At 45.9% G+C, this 20,778-nt stretch overlaps 1 protein-coding gene across 1 annotated transcript in view; it reads right to left on the minus strand.

The window, feature by feature from the left end:
* znf318 (zinc finger protein 318) overlaps window positions 1-20,778 on the minus strand; it is a 25,935-nt gene continuing 5,157 nt past the window's right edge. Inside the window, exons 6-11 of the mRNA XM_015945487.3 lie at window positions 18,890-18,989; window positions 15,279-15,589; window positions 7,575-7,766; window positions 7,350-7,443; window positions 6,779-6,897; window positions 1-4,662 (exon numbers count right to left, since the gene is read on the minus strand). Coding sequence (XP_015800973.3) covers window positions 499-4,662; window positions 6,779-6,897; window positions 7,350-7,443; window positions 7,575-7,766; window positions 15,279-15,589; window positions 18,890-18,989 — 4,980 coding nt within the window. The 3' untranslated portion in view covers window positions 1-498. The remainder of the gene's footprint in view (window positions 4,663-6,778; window positions 6,898-7,349; window positions 7,444-7,574; window positions 7,767-15,278; window positions 15,590-18,889; window positions 18,990-20,778) is intronic.

Raw genomic sequence — 20,778 nt, forward strand, 5'->3', positions numbered from 1 at the left:
TTCCTTATCAACTTTTATTTAAAACTACTGAAACAAATATTAAAGGACAAGAATCATTAAGGAATAACCAAAAAAATTTCAGACATTAAACATAAAAATAACAATCATGTATTTAAACTTGGTAAAGAAAATCCTACAGTGAGCAGACCTTCAGCGGGGGGGGGGGGGATCTGAATTTGTGTTTAAATGAAGCTCAATAGCACTGAAACGTCAACATTTTCCAGGTCCCTCTAGAAGAAAAACATTACAACAACTGATTTACACATCTGAACTTATGCTTGAAAGCCAGTTGGGGCCATTACACTTGTGTAAATGGAGAACTTAAGAAAAAAAGAGGATTCATATGAACTGTACACAACTGCTCTTAAGAGTCCGAGTCTCCTTTGCTCGATACGTCTGGCTACCTTCTATCCTATGAATAGCTGACTTGTATGACAATCAGAATGATTTTGTGACAAGCTACTCTTATTTACTTCCATCATACTTTACAGTAATTTTCTACTCAAAATTATAAGTAAACTCTGTGGAGGTCATGTCAAAGGGGAGGCCCAAGGTTTCGGGGGTGGTTTCCCCCTCTGAAGGATCATCTTTGTCAGTTGTCTCAGCCTTCAACTGTGCCTGAGATTCTGGATCAGAAGACTCCAAACTTTCTGTGTTAGCCAGGTCTGGTTCTGACGGACTCTGATGCTGTTGTTGACGTGTCTGATACCTGGTCTGAGAGCGGGTTTGGCGACTAGGTGCAGAAGCAGGAGGGGTTTTTTTCACTTGTGCCGACTTTCCTCTGGATTTGGGACTTGGTTTGGGTTTAGGCTGTGGTTCTGGTGCCATTTGTAGTTGAGACAGTGTGTCTTGATGTAACTGGAATTCTGACTGAGACTCTGCTTTGAAACAATCATTCTCTGTCTGGGGTTTATCTGTGTGCCCCACGTTGGATGACTTGATCTGTGAGTTAATATGGCATTCAGACAAAGTGTTGAAGGGCTGATCATAATGTGGAGGAGTTGACTGGGTCGTTGGCACCCCCTCTGCTACTGAAGCTGTGGTAGGCTGAATGGACCAAACAGAAATGATCTGAATGTCTGATTCAGTCTGGGTTTGGGGGCTTGGTGTATAGTTATTTGAGTCAAGCTGTGGAGATATTTGAACCTTAGCTGGCGGCTGGATGTCGGTAAGAGACAGAAGCTGATTGTGGGGTTCTGCAGGAGGGTTTAATTCACTCCGAGTTTTATCGAGGGGTGGATCTTCAGTTTTGCATTGTGGTTTGTCTTGGGGCAGTTGTTGGGTTGGATTAGAGGATTGTAGTTTGTCTTGAGGCTGTAGTTGGGTTGGATCAGAGGACTGTGGTTTGTCTTCGGGCTGTGGTTGAGTTGGATTAGAGGATTGTGGTTCGTCTTCGGGCTGTGGTTGAGTTGGATTAGAGGATTGTGGTTTGTCTTCGGGCTGTGGTTGGGTTGGACTAGAGGATTGTAGTTTGTCTTGAGGCTGTAGCTGGGTTGGATTAGAGGATTGTGGTTTGTCTTCGGGCTGTGGTTGGGTTGGACTAGAGGATTGTAGTTTGTCTTGAGGCTGTAGCTGGGTTGGATTAGAGGATTGTGGTTTGTCATGGGGCTGTAGTTGGGTTGGACTAGGGGATTGTGGTTTGTCTTGAGGCTGTAGCTGGGTTGGATTAGAGGATTGTGGTTTGTCATGGGGCTGTGGTTGGGTTGGATTAGGGGATTGTGGTTTATCATGGGGCTGTGGTTGAGTTGGATTAGAGGATTGTGGTTTGTCATGGGGCTGTAGTTGGGTTGGACTAGAGGATTGTGGTTTGTCTTGAGGCTGTAGCTGGGTTGGATTAGAGGATTGTGGTTTGTCATGGGGCTGTGGTTGGGTTGGATTAGGGGATTGTGGTTTATCATGGGGCTGTGGTTGAGTTGGATTAGAGGAATGTGGTTTGACTTCGGGCTGTGGTTGAGTTGGATTAGAGGATTGTGGTTTGTCTTCGGGCTGTGGTTGAGTTGGATTAGAGGATTGTGGTTTGTCTTCGGGCTGTGGTTGAGTTGGATTAGAGGATTGTGGTTTGTCTTGGGGCTGTGGTTGGGTTGGATTAGAGGATTGTGGTTTGTCTTCGGGCTGTGGTTGAGTTGGATTAGAGGATTGTGGTTTGTCTTGGGGCTGTGGTTGGGTTGGATTAGAGGATTGTGGTTTGTCTTGGGACTGTGGTTCGGTTGGATTAGAGGATTGTAGTTTGTCTTGAGACTGTAGTTGGGTTGGATTAGAGCATTGTGGTTTGTCTTGGGGCTGTGGCTGGGTTGGATTAGAGCATTGTGGTTTGTCTTGGGGCTGTGGCTGGGTTGGATTAGAGGATTGTGGTTTGTCTTGGGGCTGTAGTTGGGTTGGATTAGAGGATTGTGGTTTATCATGGGGTTGTGGTTGAGTTGGATCAGAGGACTGTGGTTTGTCTTGGGGCTGTGGTTGGGTTGGACTAGAGGATTGTGGTTTGTCTTTCAGCTGTAGTTGGGTTGGATTAGAGGATTGTGGTTTGTCATGGGACTGTAGTTGGGTTGGATTAGAGGATTGTGGTTTATCATGGGGTTGTGGTTGAGTTGGATCAGAGGACTGTGGTTTATCATGGGGCTGTGGTTGAGTTGGATTAGAGGACTGTGGTTTGTCTTTCGGCTGTAGTTGGGTTGGATTAGAGGATTGTGGTTCGTCTTTCGGCTGTAGTTGAGGTGGATTAGAGAATTGTGGTTTGTCTTTCGGCTGTAGTTGAGGTGGATTAGAGAATTGTGGTTTGTCTTGCAGCTGCGGTAGAGTTGGATTAGAGGATTGTTGTTCGTCTTGGGGCTGTGACTGGGTTTGAAAAGAGGACAGCGATTTTGTTTTGGACTGTGGCTGAGGTGCCTGTGGAACAGCAAACAGACTTTTATCATCTGTTTCTGGTCTACAGAAAGAGGAGGGGCCTTGCTGGCCACCACTACTGTAAAATATTCCAAATAAATCTTGGGCTTTGGCTGCAGCCAGGTTGCTCTTGACTTTTTCAGATTTGTGAGGTCCTTCCATCTTGCTCCTGAATGGTGGCGGTTTGACAAAGACAGTGCAAGTCTGCTCACTCTCTGGGACACCAGGAGCTGCCACATCAGACACAATCTTGATTACAGCTGGTTCTACTGGTGCATTTTTTGTTGGAGCAGGTGGTTCTGGGACAACTTCAGAAGATCTTTCTTCTGCTGGACCAAACTTTGCATCAGGTGTTGGCTTTGATTTCACTGTAGAAGCTTCAGAAACTGGTGGAGCACTACTTACCTGAAACGGTGGCAGTTTAGATTCGACTACACCAGGTTTAGAACCTGTGGGCTCCTCTTTAGCTTTGGATGAGGCAACTTTTATTTCAGTTGGCTCTGATTTAACTCTTGATTGAGCAGAATTAACAGCTTGTATTTCAGGTTTAGTCATTGATGGTGGCAGTTTAGGACCAAATGGCTCAGACTTTGTCAATGTTGGTGCAGGCTGTGGGTTAAATATTCCAGGTGTAGGAAATGAAGTCCCAGGACTAGTTTGGGATGTTGGTGTGTGGACATTTGGAGGCCTGATGGTGGAGCCGGAAGGAGGCCCAGGAATACAGGTACTCTGGGGTCTTATGTTGAGGAATGTACTTAGTGATGCAGGTTTTCCTGCCATGGCTGTTCTCCTCAGCTGTGTAGTTGGTGGAGGCAGATTTGGACGGATACGTCCTCGATTAGCGGTGATCCAAGGTGGAGCCATAGGTTGTTCACCTGCCAGCTTCTGGGCAATGCCTTTCGCAAAAGCCATCGACTTTGCAAAAGAATCCTCTGCCATGGAGGCCTGCTCATTTGCAGCCATTTCATCTTCCTTTATGAACTCTGCTGCCACTTTCTGTGCTTCTTTTGCCAGCTGGTTTTCTTTCTTTTTCCAAGTGAATCTCCCAAATGATGCAGATGTGGCTGGGGACTTCCCAGATTCCAGGCTTTGCTTACGGAGCTTTGCCCTCATGGCCGGACTGGGTCCACATAAGATTTTAGGCAGCTCATAGGGTTTTGGTGGGGGTCCAGACTTGCTGACCTCTGGTTCACCTGTTGGTTTATCTATCCCCCTTTCCGTCTTAGGTTTACCTTCATCTTGGTCTCTGTTGAATTTTGATCTTACCTCAGAATATTTTTCCTGCTTGTATTTGTCATCATCCTTTGAGCCATATTTTGCTCGTTCTTCATATCGATCACTTCCATCCCGGTGGTAATTGTACTGATATTCATCTCTGTTGCTGTTTCTGTAACGGCTGATTCTGTCTTCCTCATCTCGGTTACTGCGGTATTTGTCATCTTTTTTGCTGTATTTATACTTTTCATCTTCATCTTTCTTGATGTAAGACTTCTCTGGTTCCTGGCATTTTTTTAAATCTTGCTCTTTCTTTCCCAGCTTTGGCTTATCCTCCTCTTCCTCCTTTTTAACTTTATATTTTTCATTATTAGGTAAGACAGCATCCTCTTCCTTCTTCTTTTCCTTGTCCCTTTTCTCCTTTTTGTGTTTAGTTTTCTCTTCTCTCTCTTTGCTATCGCTGCCCTCCTCGTGTTTTCGTTTCTTTCCACTTGCCTCTGAAGCCAGACCCGCTTGGCGGTCCAGGTTCCTCCTTTGCTCGTATAACGGATTTTCATACATTTGTTTCTGGTAGAGGATGTGTCAAAAAAGAAAGAGAAAAAGAATGATGATCAAAAGTAACTTACATTCCACTACTTAAACCAGTAAGATCATAACTATAGATGAACAAAAATACTAATTTTCTAAGGGTTTGCGCATTAATACATACTAAAACTCATCTGGTTTTTAACAGGTTTAGAAATGAGATCCATGTAACTTCAGACGAACAACAAATCAAACACATCGCAAGTTATTTCACTAAAACTACTTTATGCTACATTTTAGCTGTTTTGCTGCTAAGTTTGGATCATAGTCTTATTTTATGACCCAGCTAAGTCCAAGCTTCAGCTGTGAGACATATGGTCATTAAACTCTATGCGTTGTTATCCAAAGGACTTTCCGGTGGACTCCGTAAGTCCTGTAGAATCAGACCAAACTAACAGCCCTCCATTACCTTGCAGACAGCTGGAATCTGCTGTTTGTGCAGCAGTGCAATATGGGTAAACATCTCCACTCTGATAACAGTGTTATACAGTCAGGTCCATAAATCTTGGGACATCGACACAATGCTAACATTTTTGGCTCTATACACCACCACAGTGGATATCAAATGAAACGAACAAGATGTGCTTTAACTGCAGACTGTCAGCTTTTATTTGAGGGTATTTACATCCAAATCAGGTGAACGGTGTAGGAATTACAACAGTTTTCATATGTGACTCCCACTTGTTAAGGGACCAAAAGTAATGGGACAATAGGGTTCTCAGCTGTTCCATGGCCAGGTGTGTGTTTTTCCCTCATTATCCCAATTACAATGAGCAGATAAAAGGTCCAGAGTTCACTTCAAGTGTGCTATTTGCATTTGGAATCTGTTGCTGTCAACTGTCAAGATGAGATCCAAAGAGCTGTCACTATCAGTGAAGCAAGCCATCATTAGGCTGAAAATACAAAAGAACCCTATCAGAGAGATGGCCAAAACATTAGGCGTGGCCAAAACAAAAGTTTGGAACATTCTCAAAAAGAAGGAACACACCGGTGAGCTCAGCAGCAGCAAAAGACCCGGAAGACCACGGAAAACAACTGTGGTGGATGACCGAAGAATCCTTTCCTTGGTGAAGAAAACACCCTTCACAACAGTTGGCCAGATTAAAAACACTCTCCAGGAGGTAGGTTTATCTGTGTCAAAGTCAACAATCAAGAGAAGACTCCACCAGTGTGAATACAGAGGGTTCACTACAAGATGTAAACCATTGGTGAGCCCCAAAAACTGGAAGGCCAGATTAAAGTTTGCCAAAAGACATCTAAAAAAGCCTTCACAGTTCTGGAACAATGTCCTATGGACAGATGAGACCAAGATCAACTTGTACCAGAGTGCAACCAAAGAGTTTTTGAAGGGAAAGAAGTGGACTGGTTTGCAATGGCCAAGTCAATCACCTGACCTGAATCCGATTAAGAATGCATTTCACTTGCTGAAGACAAAACTGAAGGGAAAATGCCCCAGGAACAAGCAGGAACTGAAGACTGTTGCAGTAGAGGCCTAGCAGAGCATCACCAGGGATGAAACCCAACATCTGATGATGTATGTGTTCCAGACTTCAGGCTGTAATTGACTGCAAAGGATTTGCAACCAAGTATTGACATGTATAAGTTTGATTTATGGTTCTTATTCTGTCCCATTACTTTTGGTCCCTTAACAAGTGGGAGGCACATATGCAAACCACCTGATTTGGATGTAAATACCCTCAAATAAAAGCTGACAGTCTGCAGTTAAAGCACATCTTGTTCATTTCATTTGATATCCATTGTAGTGGTGTATAAGGGCCAAAAATGTTAGCATTGTGTTGATGTCCCAATATTTATGGACCTGACTCTATGTCATGTGAAATTTATCTCGGGTATTTTTTTTTATTTGGAAACTTCTGTCTTTACATTATATTTAAAAACTCAGAATCAAATAACGGTGGATTTTATTTTACCATGACAGCACATACAAGTGGAACAGGAAGTCTGACCTGAACTGCTTTTTTCAGAGGTTGTGAAATGACGCAGGAGGTTGGAATGAGGAATCTTCAGGTCGGGTTGGAGGTAAATCAGCCGAGTATCTGTTTACATGAAGCAGCTCTTCATTCGCTCAGATTAATACCTTGTATTTCTCATTATGAGAGTGTGTGATGACGTGATCTTCAGCGCAGATAGCGTCTCCATAAAACTCTTTACACAGAAGGCAGTAGAACCCACGGACAGGAACCAGAAATTCTGAGCCTGCAGCAAAACACAAATGTAGGACATTTTAAACCCTTACATGGGGAAAAACAAGATGCCAATCTTGTTTACCTGACTGATGTTAAAATCAAGAACCTGTTAGGAGAAGAGATTTTAAGAGAGAAGTATTTGTTCAGGATGTACAGAGCAGAAATCCAGTTGCTGTGAAGTTATTTCAGAGCTGTAACTGATAGAAACATGTTGGAATGACTCAGCATCTTTGTGGATCACACAATAAAGACACCAGAACTGAAATCAAAGATGTAAACATGAGCTTCTTCTGTGGCTCCACTTCATTAGCACTGTTTTCATTAAGTGACAAAGTGCAGCAGAAATCCAATCTCAGATCCACCTGGAAATAGAAGATGGCTAACAAAATTTAGTGGCTCAGACACATCTTTAGTCACATCATGGACACTTGGCCACAGTGTGTGATGGTGAGGTCTCAGTACCTTTGGCTGGTTTGGTTTGCTTCTCTTCTGCCAGTGAGCTCTTGGAGACTTTGGCTGGTGCAGATGCCCAGGGTCGGTTGTATGGATCCAGAGTCTGTGGCAAGAAGAAAGGCGTAAGTGGGACTGCTCAATAGCTGACTAAAGCAAACATAAAATGCTTCGAATGAATGCATTTTTCAGTTCAATCACATAAAATAGATTTCATTAGGTACAAGATGAACAAACCTTTCGGTGCGATTTGCTGTGTAAGTGTGTGAAAAAATCAAACATGGATCCCGAGGTGACATTACAGCTCTTGCACCAGTGGTTTCCAGCATCATAGTATTCAAAGGGGTCAGGGGTCAGAGCCAGGGAAGGAGCCTGTGCGGTAACGGGCTGTTTGTCTGGAGCAGTCGGGGTCAAAGCCACCAAGGTTGGCTATAAAAGAAAGATAGAGGAGAGTCACCACAGCAAGAAGGAGCCAGTATGGTCTGGGCTCAAACAGCCACCAAATGTCAAACAGCTCCACAAAAGTAAAGTTTCTTACCTTCAACTGCAATCCAACACCAGAGACAAAACTCATGTCAAGTATCGTTGTCCAACAATAATGCCTGACCCCCTTCAACCATAAATAAAACCCACAGATCCAACCAGAACCGTGCGCTAAAGCTAAACCAAATGAAAAAATACCTCAGATGACGTTTTAGGTGTTGACTCCTGTTTTTACCATTTATCCCAAACGAGTTTTAACGCTTGCAGATGTCATTTAACATCACGGTAAATTTTATTTGAAACAAGGTTATTTGAGGTTTCTGAACAGGTGGAACAAGTTGCAGATGAGTGTTATTTTATCTTTGAGCTAAAAACTATTTAAAACAATTTTTGAGTTTTTCACTGAAGCTGCAAACAAGCAGAAGTACGTACCTTTGACACTGATGAGCTACATTTACAACAAAATCACAAACATCTCAGAACCTCACCTCAATAACTCTGGACTCAAAACGTTAAAACGTTTTTTTGGAGTCTGGTTGAAAGGACAATGAAAACAGTATTTCATCAGAACCACATAACGACTGTTTCTGAAGGAATGTGGAAATATTCAAGATAAAATGTAAAGTCAAGCTTTGGGCAGCAACAGAATCTCAGCTGAACATTAGCAAAATACAACACTTTTGTTTTTGCTCTCATTTTCATGAGCTTACCTCAAACATCTGAAACATTTTCTACATACACAAAAGACTCATTAGTCTCAGATATTAGGTGCATTTCCATTACCGGAACACCAGGGTAGACTTATGGGCCATTCCCATCTGTACCGGGTCGGCCCGGGCCGAGTAGCCCCAGTCGGCCCCAGCCTGGCCCGGTTGATTCCACACATCCTTGTCTTAAGCCCATGTGGGCTGATTCTACCCACCAATCAGAGGCTTGCTCTAATGGAAGGTGTGAATTTGCTGTCAGCAGTGGGTGTGTTGGCCCTGGTTGGCCTGAAGCAGACCCCCTCGAGAAGAGGGCTGAGAATGAGCCTTGGTTGGCCCGGAAAAATACCAGGCCACCCAGATATGTAAACAACCTACGCTACCCGGCCCGGGCCGACCCGGTACAGATGGGAATGGCCCAAAACATATCTTGGTGGCCTGCCTTTTTTCAGGGTGCAACGAGACTGTTTTTCAGCCCTCTTTCTGAGGTGGTCTGCTTCGGGCTGAACAGGGCCAACACACCCACTGCTGACTGATAAGCCGGCTTATCAGTCAGCAAATTCACACCTTCCATTAGAGCAAGCCTCTGATTGGTGGGTAGAATCAGCCCACATGGGCTTAAGGCATGCTCAATTGCTGAAAATGTTTCTGACTGCATGCCTTGCATACCTAAGCAAGAATGTGTGGAATCAACCGGGCCAGGCTGGGGCTGAATGGAGCTATCCGGGCAGGGCCGACCAGGTACAGATGGGAATGGCCCAAAAGATAGAATAAATGCTTTAAAATCAATGTTACTGTGGACGCTTTTTGGCACTGATCAGTGACATCACTCACTGCAAAAGCGGTCGCGATATGCTGACGTCTGTGGAAGTTCTCAAAGGGCTGAATTTGAATGGAGACAATAAAGCTGAGATTACTGGGACATCGTATCTCCCAGTCAATTTCCCCGTCCCAGAAATGATCCTGGAGTTCTGGTAATGGAAACAAAGCTAATTTTTACAAATCTGTCTAAATCTGTCCATCCCACCTCACAGATGCGGCATATCAAGGTGCTGATTAGACTTAACAAATTTTGCACTTGAATGCCTTACCTCTTCATTCCACCGGATAGGAAAGTGGCATGAAATGGCAGCAAAACATACTACGGGGCAATTAGCTGCCATTTTACTGGACAGAGTCCTGTCCACTGGCAGCTAAGTGCAACGTTTTGGATGTGTCCCAGAAGCATCAGGATGCCATTATTACATTAGGGCTGCAGCTATCGATTGGTTGCTATGGTTGGAAGCGGACTCGTGAAAATCGCTATTTTGTTTACACTGCATTTTTGGGTCTGGTGGGAAGAAGAGGTTAGACTGTCCACAATAAAAGGCTACTCTGAAATTTGCAGCTTAATCACACAGCACAATGCCATAGATGTCACAACTTTGAGCGAGAGTGAAGTTGGTATGCTGACTGCAGGAACGTCTATCAGAGCTGTTGCCAATGAGATAAATGTTAATTTCTCTGCCATAAGGGGTTTCAGAGAAATTGGCAGCAAATCCAACGAGCCTCACAACCGTCAGGGGGCAATTTCAGATAATGCCAGCTCTGACACAGAAGAAACTGTTTAATTATACTTATGGTGGACCTCAACCATACAGCTATGAGCCTGCTGCATGACCCAGAGAGCAGAGACAAGTTAGAGGGATGGCCAAAGCAGAGAGAATTAGCTGTGGAGCCAGGAGAATCAGCAACGTATAGGTGTCTCGCTAAGTGAACGACGCTATTTTAAACTTGTGTGCTACAGATTACTATCATGTACCAGACAATTACCATACCTTTACCAGTTGTTTTATGAAGCACATTTAAAATAGCATGGCAGCTAACCAAAGTGCTGTACGAGAGCCAAAGACTCAAACACAACAACAAAGACAGCATCGGAGTAAAATAAAACGCTAAAACGTATAACCCAACTAGGGAGTTCCAGACCATCCTCTCCCTGGCCACCTCCACCAGTTCCTCCGGCAGGACCCCAAGGCGTTCCCGGACCAGATTGGAAACGTAACTTCTCCAACGTGTCCTGGGTCGACCCGGGGGCCTCCTGCCGGCAGGACATGCCCGAAACACCTCCCCAGGGAGGCGTCCAGGAGGCATCCTGACCAGATGCCCAAACCACTTCAACTGACTCCTTTCCATCCGGAGGAGCAGCGGTTCTACTCAGAGTCCCTCCCGAATGTCAAAGCTCCTCACCCTATCTCTAAGACTGAGCCCGGCCACCCTACGGATGAAACTCATTTTGGCCACTTGCATTCGCGATCTCGTTCTTTCGGTCATTACCCAAAGCTCATGACCATAGGTGAGGATTGGGACGTAGATCGACCGGTAAATTGAGAGCCTGGCTTTCTGGCTCAGCTCCCTCTTCACCACGACAGATCGGCTCAGCGTCCGCATCACTGCAGACGCTGAACCAATCCGCCTGTCGATCTCCCAATCCCTCCTACCCTCACTCGTGAACAAGACCCCGAGATACTTAAACTCCTCCACTTGAGGTAGGACCTCTCTCCTGACCCGGAGTTGGCAAGCCACCCTTTCCCGGTCGAGAACCATGGTCTCAGATTTGGAGGTGCTGATCCTCATCCCAGCCGCTTCACACTTGGCCATGAACCTGCCCAGTAAGAGCTGAAAGTCAGAGCTGGATGAAGCTAGGAGGACCACGTCATCCGCAAAAAGCAGAGACGAGATTCTCCTGCCACCAAACTCGACACACTCCACACCACGGCTGCTCCTAGAATTTCTGTCCATAAAGGTTATGAACAGAACCAGTGAAAAGGGCAGCCCTGGCGGAGTCTAACCCTCACCGGGAACAGGTCCGACTTACTACCAACTATGCGGACCAAACTCACGCTCCTCTGGTAAAGGGACTAAATGGCCCTTAACAGAAAGCCACCCACCCCATACTCCTGGAGCGTCCCCCCACAGGGTGCCCCTGGGGACACGGTCATAAGCCTTCTCCAAATCCACAAAACACATGTGGATTGGTTGGGCAAACTCCCATGCCCCCTCCATCACCCTTGCAAGGGTATAGAGCTGGTCCACCATTCTATGGCCAGGACGAAAACCACATTGCTCCTCCTCAATCTGAGATTTGACTATCGATCGGACCCTCCTCTCCAGTACCTTGGAGTAGACTTTTCCAGGGAGGCTGAGGAGTGTGATCCCCCATAGTTGGAACACACCCTCCGGTCACCCTTCTTAAAGATGGGGACCACCACCCAGGTCTGCCACTCCACAGGAACCGCCCCCGATGACCACGCAATGTTGCAGAGATGTGTCAACCACGACAGCCCTACCACAATCATAGCCTTGAGATACCCAGGACGAATCTCATCCGCCCCCGGGGCTCTGCCACTGTGTAGTTGTTTGACTACCTCAGCAACTTCTGCCCCAGAGATTGGACAGTCCATCCCCAGGTCTCCCGGCTCTGGCTCCTCCTCGGAATGTGCGTAGGTGGGATTGAGGAGCTCCTCAAAGTATTCCTTCCACCGCCCGATTATAGCCCCATTTGACATCAGCAGCTCCCCATCCTCACTGTAAACAGTGTGAGCGACTTGCTGCCTCCCTCTCCTGAGGCACCGGACAGTTTGTCAGAACCTCTTTGGCGCCGATCGATAGTCTTTCTCCATGGCCTCACCAAAGTCCTCCCACGCCCGAGATTTCACCTTGGCAACTGCCACAGCTGCACCCCGCTTTGTTACCCGGTACTCGTCTGCTGCCTCCGGAGACCCACAGACCAGCCACGCCCCGTAGGCCTCCTTCAGCCTGACGGCTCCCCAAACCTCTGGTGTCCACCAGCGGGTACGGGGGTTGCCACCATGACTGGCACCGGCCACCTTGCGACCACAGCTAGCAAAATCCGCCTCAACAATCGCAGAGTGGAACAAGGCCCACTCAGAGTCGATGTCCCCCACTGCTCTCGGGACGCGGTCAAAGCTCTGCCGGAGGTGGGAGTTGAAGACTGTCTTGACAGGTTCTTCCGCCAAACGTTCCCAGCAGACCCTCACTATGCGTTTGGGTCTGCCAGGTCTATGCGGCATCTTCCCCTGCCATCTGATCTAACTCACCACCAGGTGGTGATCAGTTGACAGCTCCGCCCCTCTCTTCACTCGGGTGTCCAAAACATACGGCCGCAGGTCAGATTATACAACTACAAAGTCTATCACTGACCTGCGACCTAGGCTGCCCTGGTACCAAGTGTACCGATGGGCATCCTTATGTTCGAACATGGTGTTCGTTATGGCCAAACTGCGGCTTGCACTGAAGTCCAATAACGAAACACCACTCGAGCTCAGATCAGGCGGGCCGTTCCTCCCAATCACACCCCTCCAGGTCATGCGGTCATTGCCCACGTGAGCATTGAAGTCCCCCAGCAGGACAATGGAGTCCCCTGATGGAGCACTATCTAGCACTCATCCCAGGGACTCCAAAAAGGGTGGGTAATCTGAACTGATATTTGGCACATAAGCACAAACAACTGTCAGGACCCGTTCCCCATTTCTATATGATTTCTTATAAATCATTCATACTATTTTCTGCAGGTTAAATGTCAAATCTGTTAAACTTAACTTACATTAATAAAAGAATGTCATCAATGCTGAGACATCAGAGAGTAATGTGGGAATTTGGCCGACTCACCGGCGGTCAGAGCGGTGGGGTGGGGGGTGCGGACGGGACCGGCCCAAATTGGATCAATAGCCCACCGGGACCGGATGTCGGCAGTCTCCTATTAGGTTTGCTTGCAGTGATGTTTATAATCCAGCAGGTGTCAGTAGACCAACATGGTGACACAGTGTTGACATGGTTTGGGTCATGAGCCGAAACAGCTCATGAGGCCTTATCTACCCCATTTGCTGACTTCGGAGCGAAGTTCAGAAAGGACTGAATTTGAATGGAGACAACAGCTTAGAGGGGTTGCGCGCTCCGTCCCGCAGCGCTCCTCTGTTAAAGCGGGGGTGGGGTTGCACACATTGCGTTGCTGTTTCTCACCAGTATCAGCTGATGGAGGGCTCTAGTTTCGTTGTGCCGTTTGTGTCAGCGGACACGGTAGGGTTGGGGAGGGGGGCAGGGCATGACACTTAGCCTGGCGGGCCGCCAGGCTTATAAAGCGCTGGAGGAAACCCTGAAAATGTATAATTACAAACAGAAAACACCTGTAAAGCATTCCTATGATGATATGGTCTCTCAGTCAAGTTGAATGACTGAAAGAAATTTTCCAGACAAACTTTTATGTAAGATTTGGGTGTTTTTACAAATATTTGTATAAGTCATAATCTAGTAAAAACATATGTTACCTGTAAATAAAAATCCTTAAAAGCGACACTACAACAGGCACAAAACTTAAATTTAGTAAGTTGGGTCAGACCCAGACAAGGAGCTGAAGACACCGTTAGGAATTAGGAGGAAATCTGATCTGAAGCCTGAGCGATAAATAGGTGAGTAGACCTTCCTTGCATGGGAAGTCCCACCTTCACATTAACAAGGGTGCAGCTGCAGACATTTCCCGGTCTGATTGCATCTTCCTTGTTCCCCGCTACCCCTGATGTAAACATCCACCCTTTTAGATCCCATGACCGCTTCAACATACCTCGCTGCTGAATTATACCAACGCACGCCACGCTTAGACGATTGCTTGTCTCAAAATAATTACTTAGCTTACATAGACTTTGTAAATCTTCCGGTGTGCGGAGCAATAAAACAAGCAGCAGCAGTGAGATCAGAGACCATCGCTAAAATCTGTAGTTTTCAGGAATTTCCCTTTTTACAAGTTAAGAGAAGAGGCCAACATGTTCTCCCAAACACCGCATCAGTCCAAGCAAGGCACTTATCTACCATTTCAGTAGCAGAGTAAGGCTGCTTTGTTGTGTGCATCAGAGAAAACGGCGTACCCGGAATTTGTGCAATGACGACGCTTCCCCTTTATATAATTCAAGCTATGATTAAATGTGCAAATGTTGTTAACGTGTAATTTTTCCTAATTAATTATTCATAATCAATGCATTAAAGTCCCACCCCTAATTAAAGCACAAAACACAAAGCAGCAAACATCTTCAAACTGAGGCCAAGCTGCTGGTTATAAAACCTGTCAAACTAGACAATAAAACGTGTCATTAGTTAATAAATCAATAAACGCATTTCTAAACCATACGAGAATAATAACTATTCTAATCTTTAACAAACCTAGTGATAATGAGCTTAAACCCAGCTAATGTTAGATCTAGTAATTACTAAATATTTCATGAACTAAACTGGTTAACAAACCTGTTATTACACCAGTAACTAAGATTTACTAAAATAAAACTGGGAATAAACATGAATCCTAATGAACAGTAAACCAGTGCTAAACTGGAAAATATTCATAAAAATGTCAAACAAATATTTGACAAACTAGAAATAAAATAATCAGGCTTTTCAAAAGCAGATAATACTACTAGTAACGGTCTGGATTCAGACTTATTAAACTAGGTAGCAAAGTCTGTAAAGTAGGGAAAAAATCCTTTTTAGAAGACAAACCAGAAATAAACCAGTCTTCAACAAATACATTTTATAAATGAGTGGTAGTCTCATTAAATCTGTCGTTAATCCTGATAATAAACCAAAAGATAAACTAGGTAATCTGCCTGTTTTTGTGGTTTAGACTGACCAGAACCAGGTGGATCTGATGTAGAACCCTAGCTATGCTCTCTGACACCCATAAACTGCTCCTCAGCAAAAGTTTTACCTTTACTAATGAGCTGCAGGATGCCGCATGCTCCTCTGAGCTCCTCTCTAAATCTCGTTTCTTCTTCGGTGGTGGTGGATTGTCGTCCTGGACATCAGCTTGCTTGACGGGTCTGCTGGGCCGATCAGACGGGGTCAGACCAAGGATCAGGGCCACCTTTTCAATCTCATTGCGTTTCTTTTCAGCTGCCTCGTGCTCCTTGCGGAGGTTTGAGATCTGAGTCATGACCTCCTCCTGCAGGTGGCTGATCTCCTGCAGCAGGGGGTCCTTATGGCCATCCTTCTCCCTGCGCTTCTTCCTCAGCAGCTCGCCTGGTAACACAAAAACACATTATAGCACAACACTCCTCAGAATGGCCTCCAGCTGAGTTCTGCTGAGCAGAGCGGTCCTTTATTTCATCTCCTGATGGTGTCATCTTCCCATCCATCAGGGAGGACAACCCTCTTTCATTGTGCCTCTGATCGTGCAGACTTCGGTGGAAACTATAAAATATGCAGCAGCCTTGTTAATAATCTTCGTGATTTTCCTGTATCGATCGTCGGTTGTTACGATAAAAACTTCAGTTAAATAAATCATATAGGAGACAGATGGTGATGTTAAGTGAAACAAAGCTGAAGGATTTACAGAAAGTGTGCAATAACAGTTTAAACACAATCAGGCAGGTGCATACATTTGGGCACCACAAAAAAGAAATGAACTTAATATTTAGTAGATCCTCCTTTTGCAGAAATAACAGCCTATTAACCAACCGGAGTCTGGATTCTGGCTGGAGGTAGCGCTCCCGACTGACTCAGGACCCGGGTTTTCTCCGGGGGTAAGGTGGCAGCAGAGGGCGCGGGGTGAGAGGGTATGGGTAGTGGACCTGAGCCCAGCTGACAGAGCTGCACATTTATGATTAGTTTGCCGTTTTTTTCCCCTTACAGAGCTCTGCTACTACAGCCGATATCGAACGTGAGCGTCCGTCTCTGCCAAGAATGTTCGATTCATCTCTCATCACCGTGGGTGCAGAGAGAGAGAGAGAGAGGTTTATTCTCCAACCTAACAACACCAAGTGGACTTGAATGAGCAGCTTCTTTTCTTGGTGAAAACATGTCTGACATTAACAACGTGTTTCCGATGGTTTTCATATTGTCCGATGAAAACATAAAATCTTCGGACATATTGACCGACCTGCTTCCTCTCTTAAGCAGCCAAAGCAAAATAAACTTCCTGAAAACCACAAACTACTGACTGAAAGTTTGCACGACCTGCAGCAGCATTCTGTAACAGTTGTGCAGAACCAAAACACCAGATAGGACATTTTGACCCTAACAGTGGTTTATGAGACCAACAAACTCATCTCACTGCAGCTCCAGTTTCACTTTCACCATCAGTCCCCCGTCTCTGGAAGCAGCAGTAACATTGGTGTTCACTCACAATAACACCTACAGGTCATTACCATATTTAGACTTATATTCGTATGTTTTCTGGTGTTTCATAATAATAATATAATAACTCCAATCAATACTGTTTTCTGAGCAGAGGGACTGCGTACACCTCATGGTAGGAAATGTTTAGCAAAGAGTCACATTCATGGTTCTTTTTTCTAATTAATGTCACGATAAAAAAAAAACTAATAAAGGTCAGAGGTCGCTAAAAGCTCAAATCTGAAGCCCACGAGGACAAGAACATCATATTTCGATAAAGCGCCTCGATAAAAATCACAAGAAGCTTCACAAGCACATTAAAAATAAAACAGGGTTAAAAACGATAATAATGGGAGATATTTAACAGCTTTACGTGTTTCTATGGTGTGATTTATCAATAAATTGTAAATAACTTGTTCAACCTTGGTTTGAGGAAAATCGTGAATTGAACTGACATCGCTATTTCTCCTAGAAAAATCTCAATTCCATCAAAATGTTTCAGCCCTTACCTGGAACATAAAAAATCAAACAAAAAAAACATGAGATCCCTTTGCTGTTAGTGAAAATCTTACATATTCAGCCGATAATGGGTTCAACACGGTAGCGTTGTGTTGCTGAGGGACAGAGGAAGCTGCGCGAGAGACAGCGAGTGTGGGGAAAAAGGATGACGGGCTTGACACACGGGAGGCGACAAACGACCGCGATCAGCGAAATTCGTCGCTTTTATTACCTGACACACGGAAAGCGACCGGCGGCAGCGGCCAAGCCGCCGACGCGTTCTGTTCCATGGCGAAATCGAATCTTCCGTTGTTTTGATTGGCTGTGTCAGGTTGGAGGGAATTAAGGTTATTTAAGCGGTTCAGAGTTTAAAAAGCGGTAGATGTGATGTTTCACAAGGTGCTGCTAGAGTTACGCGGCTCTGGTGCAGAAGGCGCAGGGCAAAGAGGTGCCGGCTGTGGCGGCGAACGGGACCATGGTCGTGGAGGCTGGTGTCTGTTTCCAGCCTGGCAGCAGGCCTGTGCAAGCAAGGCGCTGGCATATACTGATAATAGTCACCAACAATTTCCCATGCCGCGGCCTTTTTGTGAATAACTATATTCTTTGGTAGAAATATTGTACAGTTCTGGGAAAACCGTCACAGCAAGTATCAACTTCTCCTCCATGTTTGCTCGGAGATGTACGGAGCATCCTGTCCGCTCATTGGTCAGTGAATGAAACCTCCGTTGATTGGTCCTCGTCCGAGCGACGGCGATGAAAGGTTGAAAATATTTCTACTTTCTGGGATTGCGTCGCTGGGTTGCCTGTGCACGACACGTGCACGAGCACAACATTTCAAATGCAAGTTTTTCGCGTTTCGCTTGGTAGGAGGGAGACCCGCGATTATCGCTTTGTCGTGCATGTCTCATTGAAAATGGAGGAGAGGCGATGTCGCCTCCCGTGTGTCGAGCCCATGATGACGACGTTGATGATGCGTTGTCACGGGCTTAACTTTAGACACTGGAGCGATCTGTGATGGGTTGTTAATTCTCTGTAGTTTAGCTGGTTTTTATGTATGGAGGAGAAGGATGAATGACCAGCTGACAGATCAGCCGTTTAGCTGGAAGACGGGAAAAGGAGACCCGCAGCCGGAGTCTGGAGCCAAAGCGAGGGTTTTAAACACAATCCTTCCTCTGAGGAAGATGAGCTGGGCCATGAACAGACACTAAAAGGAAGAGTTTTTATCTTTTCAGCTTTGTTTTGGTTAGCGGTCTGCTTAGTTACGTATGCCTTCAGGTGTGCGCTCATGGCGTAGCGTGTCCTGCAGGAGAGAGGCGTACAGTCTGGCTCACAAAGACCTTGCACCGTACGGTGTGACATGAACAATCCTGCACGACGGTCAAAACCAGTTCTGAGTCCCAATAATTTGTTCTAAAGGTTCTGGAATCAGTAAAGTGACAAAAGTGCTCAAATGTATGCACACTTTCTGTAAATCCTATCAACTTTGTTTCACTTCTCAAACATCACTGTGCGTCTCCTACATGATACATTTAACTGGAATGTTTTATCGGAACAACCAACAAGAACACCATGAAGGTTAACCAGGCTGCCCAAACCTTTGCTATATATGTCTACCCAAAAGTGGCAAAACACTACTCGGACTCTGGATCACCTGGGGGCAGAACCAAAGGATGAAGGCGAGTCAGAAGATTAGCTGCCAGAACTCACCCTGTTGCTTCCTGAGTCGCTCCAGCTCTTTAATCAGATACTCCTTTTTCTTCATCCTGAGCTCTCTTTCCTCCTTCAGCTTTTCCCGCTCCTCTAGAACCTGAACAGAACAGCACACAGGAAGGGTCAGCAACCTGCCCTCTGGAACCCAGCAGAACCAACATCTCTGCAGCTACAGCCTGACCGCCATTATTTGGCCTCTTGACTTTGTGGATTCTATGGACGAATCAAAGGGATAAAAACTCAGCATGAGTCCAAAGAACTTTGTGTTTTCTAGGGCTGGGCATGCGACAACAGAGGTGTGCTAAGACCCCTAGTCTTCCTCCGCCTGCTCCAATACAGTGTTAGTGCATGTTGATGAGGTGTATTCCATGGCTGTGGTGAGTGGGCAGTGCAGGCATCGTCTGGCCTATGCCAGCTGATGCAACCACCCCACTTCTCCCCACAGCTCTGTGTCTAAGTGCAGTTTAAAATTGGAAGTGGGCACCGGCACTCGGGATGAGGCTGAAAGATCCCCTTGCCAAATGCCATTGAGAGTGCTCACTCCCAAGGCCCCAAGTGTGTGTTTGCGTGGAAAGTCGTTGGTGGAAGTGTTTAAGGTGCAAATAAAATTGGGGGGCAGGTTGCCACAGGAATGTGGAAATGGGACCCATACCCACACCCCCTGACTTGCCCACCCCCCAAGGTCATATGTGCATGTTTGTGTGATGATGTGAAGGAGCAGGAGGAGAAAAATGTGTGGAATGGCTGGTTGGCCTAAGCCCTCCAGGGAGCCAGCTCCCCCACTGGCTCCAATAGGCACCTCTGTTCCCAAAATGCCACCCAGGGCATGGAGACCCCAGCCCATCTCACCAGGGCCCAAAGCAGCGGCATCGCAGAACCCCACGGAGTCCGAGGGCACCACCCAAGCAGAATATCTACTCCCATCCCTGCATTTGCACAACTTCCAGAATATGTAAGACATGAGACATCCAGGTAGGGTTGGGTCTTCCCCCTCCTGGACATCCCCCTCCCCCATGATGGGACACAATTGTTATTGTTTCAGAGGAGCCAAGGTCCACCTGAGACCCCTGAGCCTGGGCCAGGCACTGCCGCATGTTCTCGCCTTCTACCCGGCAGCATACAATTCAGGACCCAATCTCCAAGGTCCCACCCAGATCCCCACATGGGGCTGGCCGTCCCCACACCCCGCGCCCCTACCCAGACCCACTCAGGGACGATGCAGCCGCCAGTAGACTAAACTCTGTAAAGTGAAACTCTCCTTTCACGGGAGCATATCGGACATTAACGAGCACCTTAAGAAAAAGCACGTCACGGCGGAGATCAAATAGTCGCCTCGGTAGGTTTATCTCGTTAGCTGCTAACATCAACAGAGTTACTTGTATTTGTAGCTGTAGCAACACCAGTAGTGGTGGTGAGTTTATTACCTTTAGAACACGTTTGTACGCCACGTATTTTTGCTCTAATTACAAATGCTGATGATTTATTTCATCCCGCTATGTTACAGTGGTAATAGAAGTGCTCCTCTTCAATGGACCAGTTTGTTACGTGCACACCTCAGCAAGCTAACGTCCTGTTCGGGGCCATTGTGAGCATGTTGGTCACGTGACTCCTGTCCATGGTCAGTATCAAGATTTCAGAGAGATGATCAAGCAGCTCAACCCAGGTTACCACGACAACTACCTACCAGGCTGATCCCACTTCACCACCATGATGGAAAAGAAATATGAAACCGCCTTTAAGGTGTGTGTGTGTTTCTTTGTCTCTGTTTCTCTCTGGACACAAATAAAATAAACTTTAGCAAATAATACATTTATGATACAATAAAAAAGTTACTGACTGAAGCTAATAATTTTAAAGCAGAAAACACTTTCTTTGTATTAAATCTT

Source organism: Nothobranchius furzeri, chromosome 12 (assembly GCF_043380555.1).
Source record: "Nothobranchius furzeri strain GRZ-AD chromosome 12, NfurGRZ-RIMD1, whole genome shotgun sequence".
Lineage (NCBI taxonomy): Eukaryota > Metazoa > Chordata > Actinopteri > Cyprinodontiformes > Nothobranchiidae > Nothobranchius > Nothobranchius furzeri.